This window comes from Amblyomma mixtum, chromosome 6 (genome assembly GCF_055824585.1).
Source record: "Amblyomma mixtum isolate Tamu chromosome 6, ASM5582458v1, whole genome shotgun sequence".
Classification (NCBI taxonomy): Eukaryota; Metazoa; Arthropoda; class Arachnida; order Ixodida; family Ixodidae; genus Amblyomma; species Amblyomma mixtum.
Window position 1 is genome coordinate 8987152 of NC_143017.1, and position 15041 is coordinate 9002192.

General features: G+C 49.9%; 1 protein-coding gene across 1 annotated transcript in view; it reads left to right on the top strand.

Moving 5' to 3' along the window:
• LOC149338184 (uncharacterized) overlaps window positions 1-905 on the top strand; it is a 64005-nt gene extending 63100 nt beyond the window's left edge. The window contains exon 3 of the mRNA XM_089550118.1: window positions 219-905. Within this exon, the coding sequence (XP_089406244.1) occupies window positions 219-905 (687 nt within the window). The remainder of the gene's footprint in view (window positions 1-218) is intronic.
• Window positions 906-15041: the final 14136 nt, after the last annotated feature.

Genomic DNA, 15041 nt, shown 5'->3' on the forward strand with positions numbered 1-15041 from the left:
AGAAGTTCAGGAACAATGATGAGGACACGCAGTTTTACACTGGTCTACTGTGCTATGCGGATTTGAAAAAACTGCTTCATTATTTGAAGCCTGGCACTTACTCCACAGCAGATGAGAACAGTGCAAGTTCTAGAAAAGAGCCTAGTCGGAGTCCGACTCTAAACGATGAGAATCAGCTGTTCCTGGTTCTGGTGAACTTGAGGCTGGGACTTTTTCAGCAAGACCTTGGTCACCGGTTCAACATCCATCAAAGCACAGTGAGCCGAATCTTTAACGAGTGGATAAACTTGATGTATCACCGGTTTGGAGACGTGTCACTGTGGGCTTCCCGTGAGTTGGCGGACAAGTACATGCCTCAAGAGTTCAAAGAGAAGTACCCCAACACCAGGGTTAATATTGATGCAACTGAGATTAGGGGTGAGGTGCCTAGTTCATATGTGCTACAGTCGGAAACCTACTCCAACTACAAATCAGCCAACAAATTTAGGGGCCTCATTGGAGTGGCTCCAGATGGAACACTGACTTTTGTGTCGGCACTTTTCACCGGGTGCATCTCAGACAAGGAACTTGTGAGAGCAAGTGGATTTCTTTCCCTTCATTTCGACGCAGGAGATGTAGTCATGGCGGACAAGGGCTTCACCATCAGGGACCTCTTGGAACCAATCGGTGTGCATCTCAACATGCCACCATTTCTGAGGAATGGCCAGCTTTCAGAGGAGGAAATTGCTCAGACAGAAGCTGTTGCAAGCCTGCGTATTCACGTGGAGCGCCGGATACAACGCATAAAATCCTTCCACATATTTGATCACAGGATCCCAATCACAATGGCACACACTGTGGACCAAATATGGACTGTGTGCGCCATACTAACAAACTTTCAGACCCCACTAATGAGGACATGGTAATTTGCACAGTGCTCTGGAAATTATTCCTTCTGGGAGGCAGCGACATAACGTCCCAAAGCAACTCAAAGCTATGAGGTGAGCAGGGCTCTGGAAATTTAGACCCTCTGGCCAACGCGGTGGGACGCTCATGAGAAAATGGCATTACTATAATGCTGCACTGGTCAGTTATTTATTTACTACAATCACTGATATAACTTGGAAGCCACCTCTGTCGCTCAGAGATGTCAATTTGAAAATAAAATGTGCTCGGATGAAAGTGCTTGTCAGAGGTATCTTTATAACAGTGCTAAGAAGCTTCATGCCATTGACAAGCACAAGCTGCCTGCGCTGTCAAAATATGTGCAGTGTGACTGCAATAAACTACCAATTTTATTTTTTTGATGATAAACTGGAAATCTGTCGGTAATAAATATAGGTCACACTACATCAAACTGGTGTACAGCAAATGAAATGCAAAGAAAATGATACATAATTTAAAAGTAACTGTATCACAACAAAAGGCAGAACAGATTGCAGGGGCTGAAGAACTCGTGAAGATGGAAAGCAAATGAACAGTAACACCATGGCTAGCAAACAGGATCTTTTTTTATTGTATATTAATGGGACAAATTAATTGACCCCAGATGTTTGAGCGTTAATTTATTACAACTGCAAATTAAAAACCTCCCCTTTCCTATTAATGGTATCAGACTGTTCATCACTTTCCTTTTATTATATCACAACGAAGACTAGCAAGCAGACACGGTCAAGCACATGTCTGTATATGGATGGTTTTGTTGTCCTCAAGTATTAAAGCCAACATGCCCACACTTATTCTCTTCTAAAATTAAACAGCAGTGCTAAGGTTAAAGCTTTAGCAAGGTGACATTGCACGGTTTAAGCAAAAGTATTGTGGTACTTGACTGCTGAGTTGGAGTTTCTGAGTTTGAACCCGGCCTCGTTTTAATAAAGGCGAAACAATGATGCGCCTCTGTGACATCAGCACAAGTTAAAGATGCCCAGGTGGTCGCAATTACCCCAGAGTTCTCCACTCCAGCTCTTCTCTCTCCTTTCTTTCATTCCCTTCTCTATTTCAATTCCCCTACAGTGCAGCTCAAGCCTTCTTTCAGAGAGAATGACAGTTGCTGCACCTTTCTTATGTCTATAACAAAAACATGCGACATTAACCCGTACAGAAAATAAACGCACAAATATCGGCATTCATGCATCTGAACTATGCCAGTCCATGGCCTTTGTTTCATTCTTACAGCAGTGTTTACGGAAAGCGTTCTACACAGCCACGTCCTGCGCACATTTCAGTGCAGACAGGAACGGTACAGCATGTGTAAAATAAAAATTGTCCAGCTTTTTCCTCATGACTCTCCAAGTGGACTCACAGTATTTTAACTTGCAAATTATTAACCACTTTTCAAAGTACACAACTAAGTGTGTCCACTTGAGGCCAGCACAGAACATCTGGCCCATAACTTGTGCGTAATGCTGGCTAGTCACTTTTAACTCTGGAATACCTACAGAAACTTCAACAAAAAGTCCGGTGAAGTCAGTGCTTCTTCCAGGATCGCTGACTTCATGCTCCATGGGCACTTCACTTCTGTTAAACCAAACGGTGGTTCTTCTGCGGCATCATATACAACACGGTCAGGTGTTGCACCCAACCACGGGCAACTGGGGCGCACCATAAGGCCACAGGTGTGGACAACAACAGGCCGGCCGAGATGCTCCATGACTTGAATGTACCGTTGAACAGCTCGTGGTTCATTTGTGCTCCCATATCTGCACATATTTGAAGGGCAAGGAATGTTATCTAATGTAATCAGCGCTAGCAAGCAAACCTAGAAAATAACCAAAATAGTGAAAATTTGTGTGTACCCGATTAATCTATGTGTTCCTATTCTTACTAAAGAGTAAACCTGCTGATTTAACAATATCAAACTGTCTCCGGTCAGTGGTCCTGATGATGTACTTACACTTGTTTAGAAATGATACATTAATATCATTTTTTTAGTTACCTTTCTGAGTTTGCCTTGACTCTGCAAGTCTGCCAAAAGGCTGCAAAAAATAAAAATGCTGTCTCTATGCATAAGAATGGTCCAAAAAGCTCTGCTGAAATTACCAACTGATTTCTTCAAACAATAATGCAGTAAGATTTGTTTGTAACAAATCTTTTTATTTAGTGTCACATTTCCTAAAGGCCATCTCGATAGGACATCATAAGCTAAGCGGCATAAACATTTCAGGCTTCAAATTATGTACAGGACCTATTTCGGTAAGTTAAACATAAGTCTGAGCTCATACACAGTAAGGTGTGTTGAAGCAATTAGCGCTTTTTTTAGCATTGCACATCTTCAGTTATTTTGAGGGATGATAAAAAATTAGGGGAGTGATTCCAGGTAAATAGCATTCTATATGATGATACGTTTGACAGTTCGCCTCACCTTACAATGTTGTTGGTGAGGCACTTTGGCCGCATGATGTTGCTAATGCCACGCTCTGTCCAGGCTTGTTTCCGGCACAGCACAGTGTTGAACTTCGATGCTGTCAGCCGGTCAGCCCGTGCAGGATTCCATGTTGGGCTCCTTGCCTGCTGACGTGTGCTGAGCTCGAGTGTGCAGGCATCCTCTGGTGACAGCCTCAGACAGTGGATGAATATTTACGAAAAAATATTTCACAAGTCCCTTTATTCTGTTAATCACAGCTAAAGTAAGCTTCACAGATGCATTATGGCAACAGCTGTATACCTGCAGCCAGTCGCAGCTTGCAAACTCTGAGGGAGGACACCAGTTTAGTTCTTCTGGAAGAAATTTGTAGGATGGTGCGGGCTCCAGCTTCTCTCTTGCTTGCAACCGTTCATGCCAGGGCACAAGACACTCAAACCCAGATGGCAGCAGAGGCATCTGAACAGCTTTTGCTGGTCCTTCACAGGAGCGCCCACACTGAGTTTCCACACAGCATGCGGAAGCAGCTTCAGCTAAGATGGCTGCCCAAGAGCCGTTTGCTTCATTATGGCTAGCTGAAAGCCTCATTACTGCTTCTCTTTGTTGCTGCTCAGAAATGGAAGGTGGTGCTGACTCTTTGATTGCGCACAGTAGTGGCTCCAATAGGCGCCCTTCCCCCACTTGACGCCAGTTGACATTCATTATGCCTTCTGGGGCCATTACTCGCCTGGGCCGCCTCCACTGCTGAGGCAGTTCAGTGGGCGACAACTCTTCAGGTGGCTCCTTGTAGCCAAGACGCTGCAGAGCTAAAATGCAGGAAAGTACTGCCATCAAATGATTGCAGTAGCCAGATGCACCTGCCGGACAGCTGCATCGGGCCTGTTCAACATGGCAATCCATTCTGAAGTCAAAGTGCACAGTGTACGGGTCTGCTGTCTTCTTACGGCTTCGGTAGCACAAACAGCGCACAGCAACAGCGGACTCGGTGCCACTGGAACGAAGCAAGCGGTGCACATAGTTAAGTTCAGGATGATCTGCATGTAATTATCACTACTTCCTTTTTGCTAATATTCTCTGTGGCATGGTTAGAGTAAATTCTTGGAGGTTGCAAGCGGGGCCCCGCAATTTCTGCCACGCGTTTCGCAAGCTACTGCGGGCCAGTTTACCAGTTGCGATAAAAGATTTTTCAAAATTCGCGGAAAACTGCACGATTTGCATAGAATAAAAGCGTGTGCTTTGGTTTTCACAAACTAAGTGGGAAAGCGAACACAGAACATGATGCAGGAGGTTGGCGAAAAACGGCATACGCAACGTTATCCATCATGAACGTTATCCAACTTGCCCAACTTTCCGCTTTGCTAGATGCAAACAGGTACAGCGGTGAGAAGCCTTGTCTAGAACGCGCGAGCTGTGGAGTGCCGAACGAAACAAAACGAAATGTACACCGGGACGAGGTTTTCATAGGCAATGCTCGCGCCCAAATGCGGTCGCATAGCTGCACGAATGATAAAAGAACGAACGAACGAACAAGCTGCGATAAGGATTCACTTCATTTATCATGCAGTACACCACTCCGAGGCTCTTCGCAAGGCTGCTCACCACTATGAATTGGCCGCTCGCCGCACGAAGCAACTTTAAGCGGGCAAATAAATTTGAGCAACTAGGGCAAATAAAGAAATGCTTCATGAACTTTTCAAGGAAAATGAAAAGCGTCACATGTTGAGAGGCCAATTTTTTCGGCGCTACCAGCATGAGCGCGAGGTTTACTATCGTTTGCTTTCGGCGCCGATGCAACATACAGAAAACGCTACCACAACAGCCATCCAAGCAGCACGCCCGTTCGCAAAAAATAATGAAAACTGAATCAAACTAGACCTAAATGAGCACATTTTTAGCCGTAAACGAAAACTGTACTTGCCTCGTACATTGCTTTGTCTTCAGCGTCGGCAGACTGACGTAAGACTCCGTGAAAAACTTGTAGCTCCGTACCCGGTGGCGTTCGGAAAGTGTTTTGGACGCGTAATAAGTGTCAGCGAAGTCACTTGGAAACTTAGGCAGCAGAGACAGGTCGACTGACCATTCAGACACGTTTAAAGGCTCAAATGAGAGGAAATGAGACTTTCGAGCCAGCACTGCCGTAAGGAATCTACCGCAGGTCACGCCTAAATCCGGACAGCAGAGGCGAAACGAGCTTCAGTCATCCTCCAACATGGCGGCTTTTCACTGGTTCTTCTTTTCTCCGATAGATGGCAGCAATTTTGCATAAGGCCTATTAGCCCAACGTTTAGAGTCAGTTAAGAACATCTTCGTTGCCCCTCGCCAGATGTGTGAAAATCCAGGGCGGCCCATCTTCATGTCACTTGAAGTATACTGGAATGCTGTGATGCTGACTTTAGGCGAGTCGCAGTGTTGAAAATTGATTTATAGAGGCCATTTGACAGTGTATGTCATGACAATCTTTTTAGAATCCTCGAACATGTCTGTGGTGGAGAAATTATTTTAAAAGGTGTTTGAACGGCCTGTAGTAATTGTACCATGAACCTGATTCTTAACCGAGAGCTCACAGATAGAATTGGAGTTAGACCATCCGCGCAGCAAGGCTGCCCATTGTCACTGCTAATTTTCGCTCTGTAACTAGAGCCACTTTGCTGAAATGTAATAAATAAGACCTGTATTGGCGGCTTTGTACTGGAAGCTTGTGAAATTAAAGTATTCGTATATGGTGATGATGTGGCAATTTTTTGTAGCGACCACAGCAGCACAGAACAAGCGAGGTCCTTTCTTCGCAGGTTTTGTGATGTAACCCATTGTGTAATATGGTCGCATGTTCAACAAAAATACCTCGGTGCTCCTATTGACAAGTATCCAGATAACGATAACTTTTGGAAGGATAAAATTCAAGAACTCTCCATGCGTACACAGAAATTTTCGGGGAAGGAACTGTCTCTATTCGCGCCCGCAAACACATGTAATGCATAACTGGTTTCAATAGTGTGCTAATTGTTGCAGGTCCTTTCGTGCTCTTGACTTAGAATTCAAAAGTTTCTTCGTCTCTTCGCCGTTTTTGTTTGGCAGTCGTCATGTGAGAGGACTAAACGTGATAACTTATTTCTGCGTTTGAGAAAAGGGGGTATTTCCTTGCCACACTTGTACCTGAGGCAGGTGGTGTCATTATCTATATTTCTTCTAGATCAACGCGACCTGCTCCTCCGGACTTTTATTCCAGTGAGGCTTTCTTCGGCTTTGCCAAACTGTGTTATTTCCCCTGAAAACGGGATTCGATACAGGGCAAGTAGATTTTTGAAAGAAGTGGTCTTTGCTTTCCGGTTTGAAATGCTAACTTTAGTTTGGATTACCTTTCAAAGGTCACGCGTAAGAAATTGCAAAAAGATTTGCTTGACACTGTCTGCCCCGAACGAATTAATCGATCTCTGTATAGTGGAGGCCAAGGAGGAAATGTTTTAAAAAGAGTACAGAAAATGGTAGTGCCAGCGGCTGGAAAGAAGTTTTTCTTCCAGTTGCACACTGATACGTTGCCGGTTAAAACATGGATGGAGGAGAAGGGATTGTTTTTACCAAGAGGTGCGGACTGCTTGTTGTGTCACAAATCAGAGTCAGTAGAGCACGTCTTTATTGACTGTTGGGTACGCTTCTCTTTTGAGACGTGCTCCAGCGTACAATAACGAAAAACTTACACTTGACGCCGTATGGGACACGATTACTGGACGTTGAGGTTGATCGTTAGAAATGCGATGTAAGTTTCCTTCTTCGCCTACATAGTATTAGGAGAAGCATGATGGCTGTACGACATTGCGATGAAGATGCGCGGTCTGTCCGAGATTACTTCAAAGAAAGCATATTTAACGTGCGTGAAGTGTACAAGGAGCTATGTTTTGGAGATAACGTTGTCGAGTTGATGGGAGAGTTCTGTTCCTTGAAACAGTTTTGATTTTATCACGCGCGTGAAGCAGCGGTCCGCTCTTGATGTTCCAGAGTGCAGCGCAGAACATATGTTCGCGGCCTGCTGTAACCTGTCAAAGGAAGCAACACAGACAAAAAAAAGCAAAAATTGTCGTTGCATAGTGGCAGCGTCCCCGTCTCGCACGCCGGCGGCCCGGGTTCGATTTCCGCCCAGACTTCTGTTTTCTATTCATTTATGACTGAAAGTTCCAGCGTCCCAATGGTTGGTATGGTAGCAGTGGCCTTGCCAGGCACCGCGAAATGCGCTTCTGCTAGCCTAGTGTAGCTTTGGCTACAACAGTTTCCTTGAAATGTATCCAGCGCCTAAAGTCGCTAATTGCTCAAATACCGTGTTCGCGAATTTGTATGGTGCGAAGAAATTTGTTGCAGCGGAAGCATAGACCACACAGCTCGCGTGCACGAGCACTGTGCTTTAAATCCTAGTACTGGCGCAATTGTCCACGTCATAAAAAATTCCACTCGATAAAATTGTCCACTTGATAAAATAGTGTCACGACCAGAAGAGCCGCGAAGGTAGGCGTCGGCAAGAACCCAAGACTGGAAGCCTTCTTTTAATTATAGAGCCAGCTTCCACGACACCAAAACAGAACAAGCGCGCCGCGAGAGTCCACCGCCGCTTCGTCGTCGTCTTCGATTCAGCGCGGAGGCCGCGCGGCGCGTGGCATTATTCCCCCCCGCGAAAGCAAACATCGTCTCGATGTGGAATGGGGTATGTACAGTGAGAGGAGGAGGAGCAAAAAACAAGAAGAATAGGGGTGAGGTGAACTATACAACGTGCGCTAAATGAAATGCGGCGAGAGTCAAGGTCACACGTGGGGTAAGGGGAAAAAAGGTAAGAAACACAGCGTGAACGCAGCGCTCAGTCACGCGAAAAGTACGGCTTTAAGCGCACTACATGCACAATTTCAGGCCGTTGACGCTGAGGGCCGACGATCACAGTTCCATGGGGTACAACTTCGTAGTTGATGCTGTTCAGGCGGCGCAGGACTCTGTACGGGCCAAAGTACCTATTTATAAACTTTTCGCACAATCCCTTGCGGCGCACGGGTGTCCACACCCACACGTGGTCGCCGAGCTCGTAGTGCACGTCCCTGTGCCGAAGGTTATAGTGTCGGGCATCGGCGGATTGCTGGTCCTTGATGTGCAAGCGGGCCAGCTGACGGGCCTGCTCTGCTTGTTCCACGAAGTGGCCTGCTTCAGGGGGGAGCTCTGCGCCGCCATACGGCAGCATGGCGTCTAGCATCATGCGGACCTCTCTGCCATACACGAGACGGAACGGGGTGAACTGGGTGGTTTCCTGCGTCGCGGTATTATATGCGAAGGTGACGTACGGCAAGACCTCATCCCAGGTTTTGTGTTCAACGTCGACGTACATCGAGATCATGTCCGCCAATGTTTTGTTGAGCCGTTCCGTTAGACCATTGGTTTGGGGATGATACGCTGTTGTTGGTCGATGCGCAGTATGGCTAAGCGTTAAGACGTCTCGTAGAAGTCGGGCTGTAAACGCCTTGCCTCGGTCAGTAATGACGGCCGATGGGGCGCCGTGTCTAAGCACGATGTCGTGCATAAAGAAGTGGGCAACTTCGGCGGTAGTACCTCGAGCAAGGGCCTTTGTTTCAGCGTAGCGGGTCAAGTAGTCTGTGGCGACTACGATCCACTTGTGGCCGGACGACGAGAGAGGAAATGGCCCCAGAAGGTCCATGCCGACTTTGTCGAATGGTATTTGTGGTGGCTCGATGCACTGAAGCAGTCCAGGAGGCTTGAGCGCGGGTTTTTTCCGCCGCTGGCATTGCCGGCATGTCCGGACATAATGCTTGACACTTGAAGTTAGGTTGGGCCAGTAATATTTCTTCCGGATTCGGGATAAGGTCCGTGTAACTCCAAGGTGGCCGGAAGTCGGTTCATCATGGCAGGCAAGGAGGACTTCATCCCGGAGATCGGACGGTATGACGAGCAGGAATGTTGTCGGACTTGAAGTAGAGTTCTTTTTATAAAGCACCCCTCTCCGCAGGCAGATCGATGATAGTCCACGAGCTAGGTATCGTGGTATTTCAGGTCGCCCGCCTTCGAGATGTTCGATGAGCAGACCCAGCTCGGCGTCGGCACGCTGTCTGGAAACGAGCTCAGACGTGCTGACCGCTCCAAGAAAGCTATCATCATCGGTGGTGCCTTCTGGAGGAGGTTCGACGGGAGCGCGTGACAAGCTGTCAGCGTCGGTGTGCTTCCTGCCTGACTTGTAGGTGACGGTGAAATCGAATTCCTGCAGGCGTAATGCCCAACGTGCTAGGCGGCCGCAAGGGTCCTTTAAATTTTTCAACCAACACAGCGAGTGGTGGTCGGTGACGATACGAAACGGTCTACCATACAGGTATGGGCGGAACTTAGCGGCGGCCCAGACTACCGCCAAACATTCTTTTTCCGTAGTAGAGTAGTTCAACTAAGCGCGCGACAGTGCGCGGCTGGCGTAGGCAATTACTTTGTCGACGCCATTTTGCCGCTGTACTAGAACAGCGCCAAGACCGACGTTTCTCGCATCCGTGTGCACCTCCGTGTCAGCATCTTCGTCGAAATGTGCCAGGATGGGCGGCGATTGGAGTCGGCGTCGTAACTCGTCGAAGGCAGTCTGCTGTTCGTTGCCCCAGGAAAATGACGTGTCATCACGGGTGAGGAGTGTCAGGGGGCTGGCGAGCTGGGCGAAGTTTCTAATGAAGCGGCGATAGTGGGAGCACAGGCCCAGGAAGCGTCGGACTGCTTTTTTGTGGGCGGGAACCGGAAAGGCAGCAACGGCAGCAACCTTCTCTGGGTCAGCGCGGACTCCGTCAGCACTAATGACGTGCCCGAGGAACTTCAATTCGGTGAACCCAACGTGGCATTTTTCTGGTTTGAGGGAGAGGTTGGCGGATCGAACGGCTTCGAGGACAGTCCTGAGGCGGTGCAGATGTTCCGTGAACGTTGCGGAAAAAATGATGACATCATCAAGATAAACAAGACAGGTCTGCCACTTCAAACCGGTGAGAACGGTGTCCATCATTCTTTGGAACGTGGCAGGAGCACAGCAGAGCCCGAATGGGAGGACACGAAATTCATACAGCCCGTCCGGTGTGATGAAGGCGGTTTTCTCACGGCCCCTCTCATCAACTTCTATCTGCCAATAACCACTTCTGAGGTCGACCGAAGAGAAGTACTTGGCTTGACGAAGTCGGTCGAGGGAATCGTCGATACGCGGGAGCGGGTACACATCTTTCTTGGTCACACTGTTCAGCTTCCTGTAGTCTACGCAGAACAGTAGTGTCCCGTCTTTCTTTTTCACGAGGACGACAGGAGACGACCACGGACTGCTTGACGGTTGGATGACGCCGTCTGTGAGCATCTCTTCGACCTGTGTTTGAATAGCATCTCGCTCACGAGGGGACACACGATAGGGCTGCTGATGGATGGGTCGGGCTCCTTCATGCGTGATAATGCGGTGATTAACTATCGACGTTTGGCGCACTTTAGACGACGACGTGAAACACGCACCAAACTCCCGCAAGAGGTCCTGGAGTTGCCTCTTTTCAGTCGGTGGAAGGCCTGGATTTATGTCTACGTTGGTGACCGCTTCGGCGTCAGCTCCAGGTGTGTCCTCCGCACAAGCAAAGCATTCGGCCACTTCCTGAACATGGTCGACGTACGCGATGCCTGTGCCACGGAACAGATGTCGATGCTCATTGCAGAAGTTGGTGACAAGGACCTCTGTACAACCGTCATGAAGGGATCCAAGGCCCCGTGCCACCGCAACCCCCTTAGTGAGTACGAGGGAGACATTAGGCTCGACAACCCGGAGTCCCCTATGTGGCTCGTCGCAGGTAACTCTAGCGAGAATGCTGGCACGTGGTGGCACCGTAACGTTATCGTCGGCGACTCGCAGGGCGGACCGAGAACCCTGGTGCGCAGGTTCTTCTGTGGCCATTGCGGTAGAAAACGTAACCAAGCGGTTCGGCAGGTCTATGATAGCACCGTGCTCGCGAAGAAAGTCGATGCCAAGGATGACATCGTGAGAACATTCGCGGAGAACGAGAAAAGTGGCAACGAATGTGCAGCCTCGAACCGTAACCCGGGCCGCACACATGCCGAGTGGTGCGACAAGATGTCCGCCTGCCGTGCGTATGTCGGGGCCGTCCCAGGGTGTCGTCACTTTTTTCAGGGCCGTCGCAGGACGTCCGCTAAGGATAGAGTAATCTGCGCCCGTATCGACCAACGCACTGACCTCCTTTGTGTCGACGAGAACAGGGATATCCAAGGAGACCCTGCCTTCAGCACGGCCCGTCGATGGCTGTTGTGGAGGACTCAGTCGGTGCGGCGGCGGAACCTGGTCGGTGACTGGGGTTGCGCTGTCGGAGCGATTCAAGCGGTGCGTTGGGGGAAACTCTTCAGAGATGCGGCGTTCGGCGTCGGGGCGATTGTGTCGGTGCGGCGGCGGAAGCGGGTCGGCGATCGGGGTTTCGGCATCGCGGCGATACGCAAGACGCGTCGGGGAAACCTCTGCAGCGATGCGCCGTGCGACGTCGAGGCGATTGAGTTGCTGCGACGGTGGAAGCTTTGCGTCGGAACGGCGTTCGGCGGCCTCGCCTCCAAAGGCCGCCGGAGCTAGTTTTCCCGAATAGGGCTCGAGGAACCACGTTGTCCTGGGGCGAAACGGGACCCAGAGGGCGAAGACCGGCGTGGAGAGGGCGATCGCGACTCGTGGCGCGGAGGAGACGGTGAACTACGCTGGCGGGTGACATACTCAGCGATGTCTTGAGGGCGCTCTCCAGGGCGTGGACGGGGGCTGTCGATGGAAAAACCGCGTAGTCCCATTTCGCGATAGGGGCACCGCCGGTAGAGATGGCCGGCCTCACCACAGTGGTAGCAGAGCGGGCGTTGATCCGGAGTCCGCCAGAGGTCAGTCTTCCGCGGTGCCTGGCGCCGATCCGCCCAGTAAGGTGTCGGCTGGGCAGAGTGCACCGCGACCAATGGTGCGGTGTAAGGCGAAGGCCCAGGAGGTGGGGCCGCGCGGCGCACGACGTCCGCGTACGTGACTGGCTGGACAGCAGTCGGGTACGACGCGGGATCGTATGGGGTCAGTTGCGGCGCCGGCAGAGCTGCAGCGTCTTGTGCCCTGAGTGCCTGCCGGACTTCCTCGCGGATGACGCTGGTGACGGAATCGACGCGAGGGGCAAAGGTGGCTTGAAGGTGCTGCAGCTCCTCGCGGACCACGGAACGGATGAGTTCGCGAAGGGAGTCCGGATTCGGCCTGGGTTCATGGTCGAACCGGTCCAACGTTGATAGAGTCGAAGTTTGACGCAGTTGCCGGTCGTACTGATGGGATCTCTGCTGCAGCAATTTCTCCATGTGCACGGCGTCGGCCAGAAACTCCGCGACGGTGTTGGGCGGGTTCCGCACGAGGCCGGAAAAGAGCTGTTCTTTTACGCCGCGCATCAGGTGCCGCAGCTTTTTTTCTTCAGGCATGGCCGGATCGGCGCGATGGCAAAGACGCGTCACATCCTCGACGTACATGGCAACACCCTCATTGGGAAGCTGAATTCGAGAGGACAGTGTACGCTCTGCGCTCTCCCGGCGGTCGCTGTTGGCGTACGTACTCAGGAGCTGACGTCGAAAGTCCGGCCACGTAGAAAAAGTAGTCTCATGGTTTTCGAGCCACGTTCGTGCGGAGTCTTCAAGGCTGAAGTACACGTTACGCAGCTTTGTAGCATCGTCCCAGCAGTTAAAGGTCGCGACCCGTTCGTAGTGAGCCAACCAGTCTTCGGCATCTTCAAACAGGTCACCGTGGAAGGACTTAGGCGTGCGTGGAGTCTGAAGGGTGAGATAGGTGGGGCTGGCTGCAGGGACGGTCGTAGGCAGGGCGGGCAGTGGCGTCGCCATGAGTGGAATGGTAGTTGAAGGCGCGCTGACAACAGGGAGGGCCTCGGGGGACAGGCCTCGGATCCTCCGGCTGGCACGATGGACGGGGGTGGTCACAAGAGGCGGGCGCGTCGAGTCGTCCTCAGGAGTAGGGAGCATCGGTCGCACCTCCACCAGTGTCACGACCAGAAGAGCCGCGAAGGTAGGCGTCGGCAAGAACCCAAGACTGGGAGCCTTCTTTTAATTATAGAGCCAGCTTCTACGACACCAAAACAGAACAAGCGCGCCGCGAGAGGCCACCGCCGCTTCGTCGTCGTCTTCGATTCAGCGCGGAGGCCGCGCGGCGCGTGGCAATACAAACTTAGAACCACCGATGTGTGACAATAGCAAATAGTTTATCTCTGTGGCCGCATCTGTAAATGTATTTTAAATGTAATCATGTTTTCGGGGAAATGAAATGTACGCATACTTTTGGTGCTCCCGACCGCCGAGTATGGGGAATTCTTGTGCATAGTGACGGGAGTTGCAAAGTGCGCATGGCCTAGTAGGGAGACGCAGTCGGTTCTGTTTGGCGTTTCGTGTGTTCTTGATTCAAGCAATGCATACGCCAACGCTGAGGCGCGGATGGTTGCCAACGATGTCTTTGTGGTATGCGACAATGTCTTCATCACTTAGGTAGTAGTCGGGGAAAAGTGGCCTCTAGAGAGTGCACAAGTGGCAGGCGGAAGAAGGGAAGGGATCGAGAGAATTTATCATCGCTTTGTGATATGTTAAGTAGGTAGACACATACTTGACGTGTTTTAAGGGGTCGTTGTTATGTAAAGCCAAATCTGTGCACGTACCGCGGGATGTCGCGAAGCCGGTGAATGAGCTTGAAAGGGGGCAGCTGATACTTTTTTGCAATGTGCCCAGGAAAGTAGTTTGATGGCAAGCGTCTTGGTTGCATTCGCCTATAAGAATGAATGGACGTTGGCGCTGTTCTGAAGGAAATTTCCCAAGAACAAATTATTCCCCCTTAAACTCTGCTACGCTGGGGGCGATTTTTCAGCACACCACAATAACACAAAGCACGCATTTTTCTGTGATTGCACCATTTGAAGAGCTGTAACTCGGCAATAGTAACTCCCTCGGATCAAGTGTTGTTAAATAATGCTCTTCAGAAAGTTGTTGCTTGGTGTGACGAGTGACAGATGTCGGTAAATTTTGAGAAAACTGTCTATATATGTATTACTCGCAAAAAGAATAAGCTCCATTTCAATTACTCAGCTAACAATATATTTCTTTCTGAAGTAATAGAATACAAATACCTTGGTCTCTGAAAGCCGCCGCGGAGGCTCAGCGCTTATGGTGCTCCGCTGCTAACCCAAAAGACGCGGGTTCGATCCCGGTCGCGGCGGCTAGAATTTCTTTGGAGGAGAAATTCTAGAGGCCCGTGTACTGTGCGATGTCAGTGCACGTTAAAGAACCCCAAGTGGTCGAAATTTCCGGAGCCCTCCACTACGGCGTCTCTCATAGCCTTAGTCGCTTTGGGACGTTAAACCCCATAAACCAAACCAAACCAAACCTTGGTCTCTGGATAACTAACAACCTCAAATAGAATCTGCACATTGATTAAGTAACCGCTAATGCTTGTCTTAAATTGTTTTTTCGCAGAAGAGCTTTAAAACTGTCTACAATCAATTTCCTTTTACTTGCATATAACACAGTTATACTTCCAGTACTCGATTACACCGCAGTTATCTGCGGCCCTTTCAAACAAACATTAAAAAGCTTGAACGAGTGTAGAAAAAGGCGGTTCGCTTTATCTATGATAATTTCTCCCGTACGTCAGTCACACAAT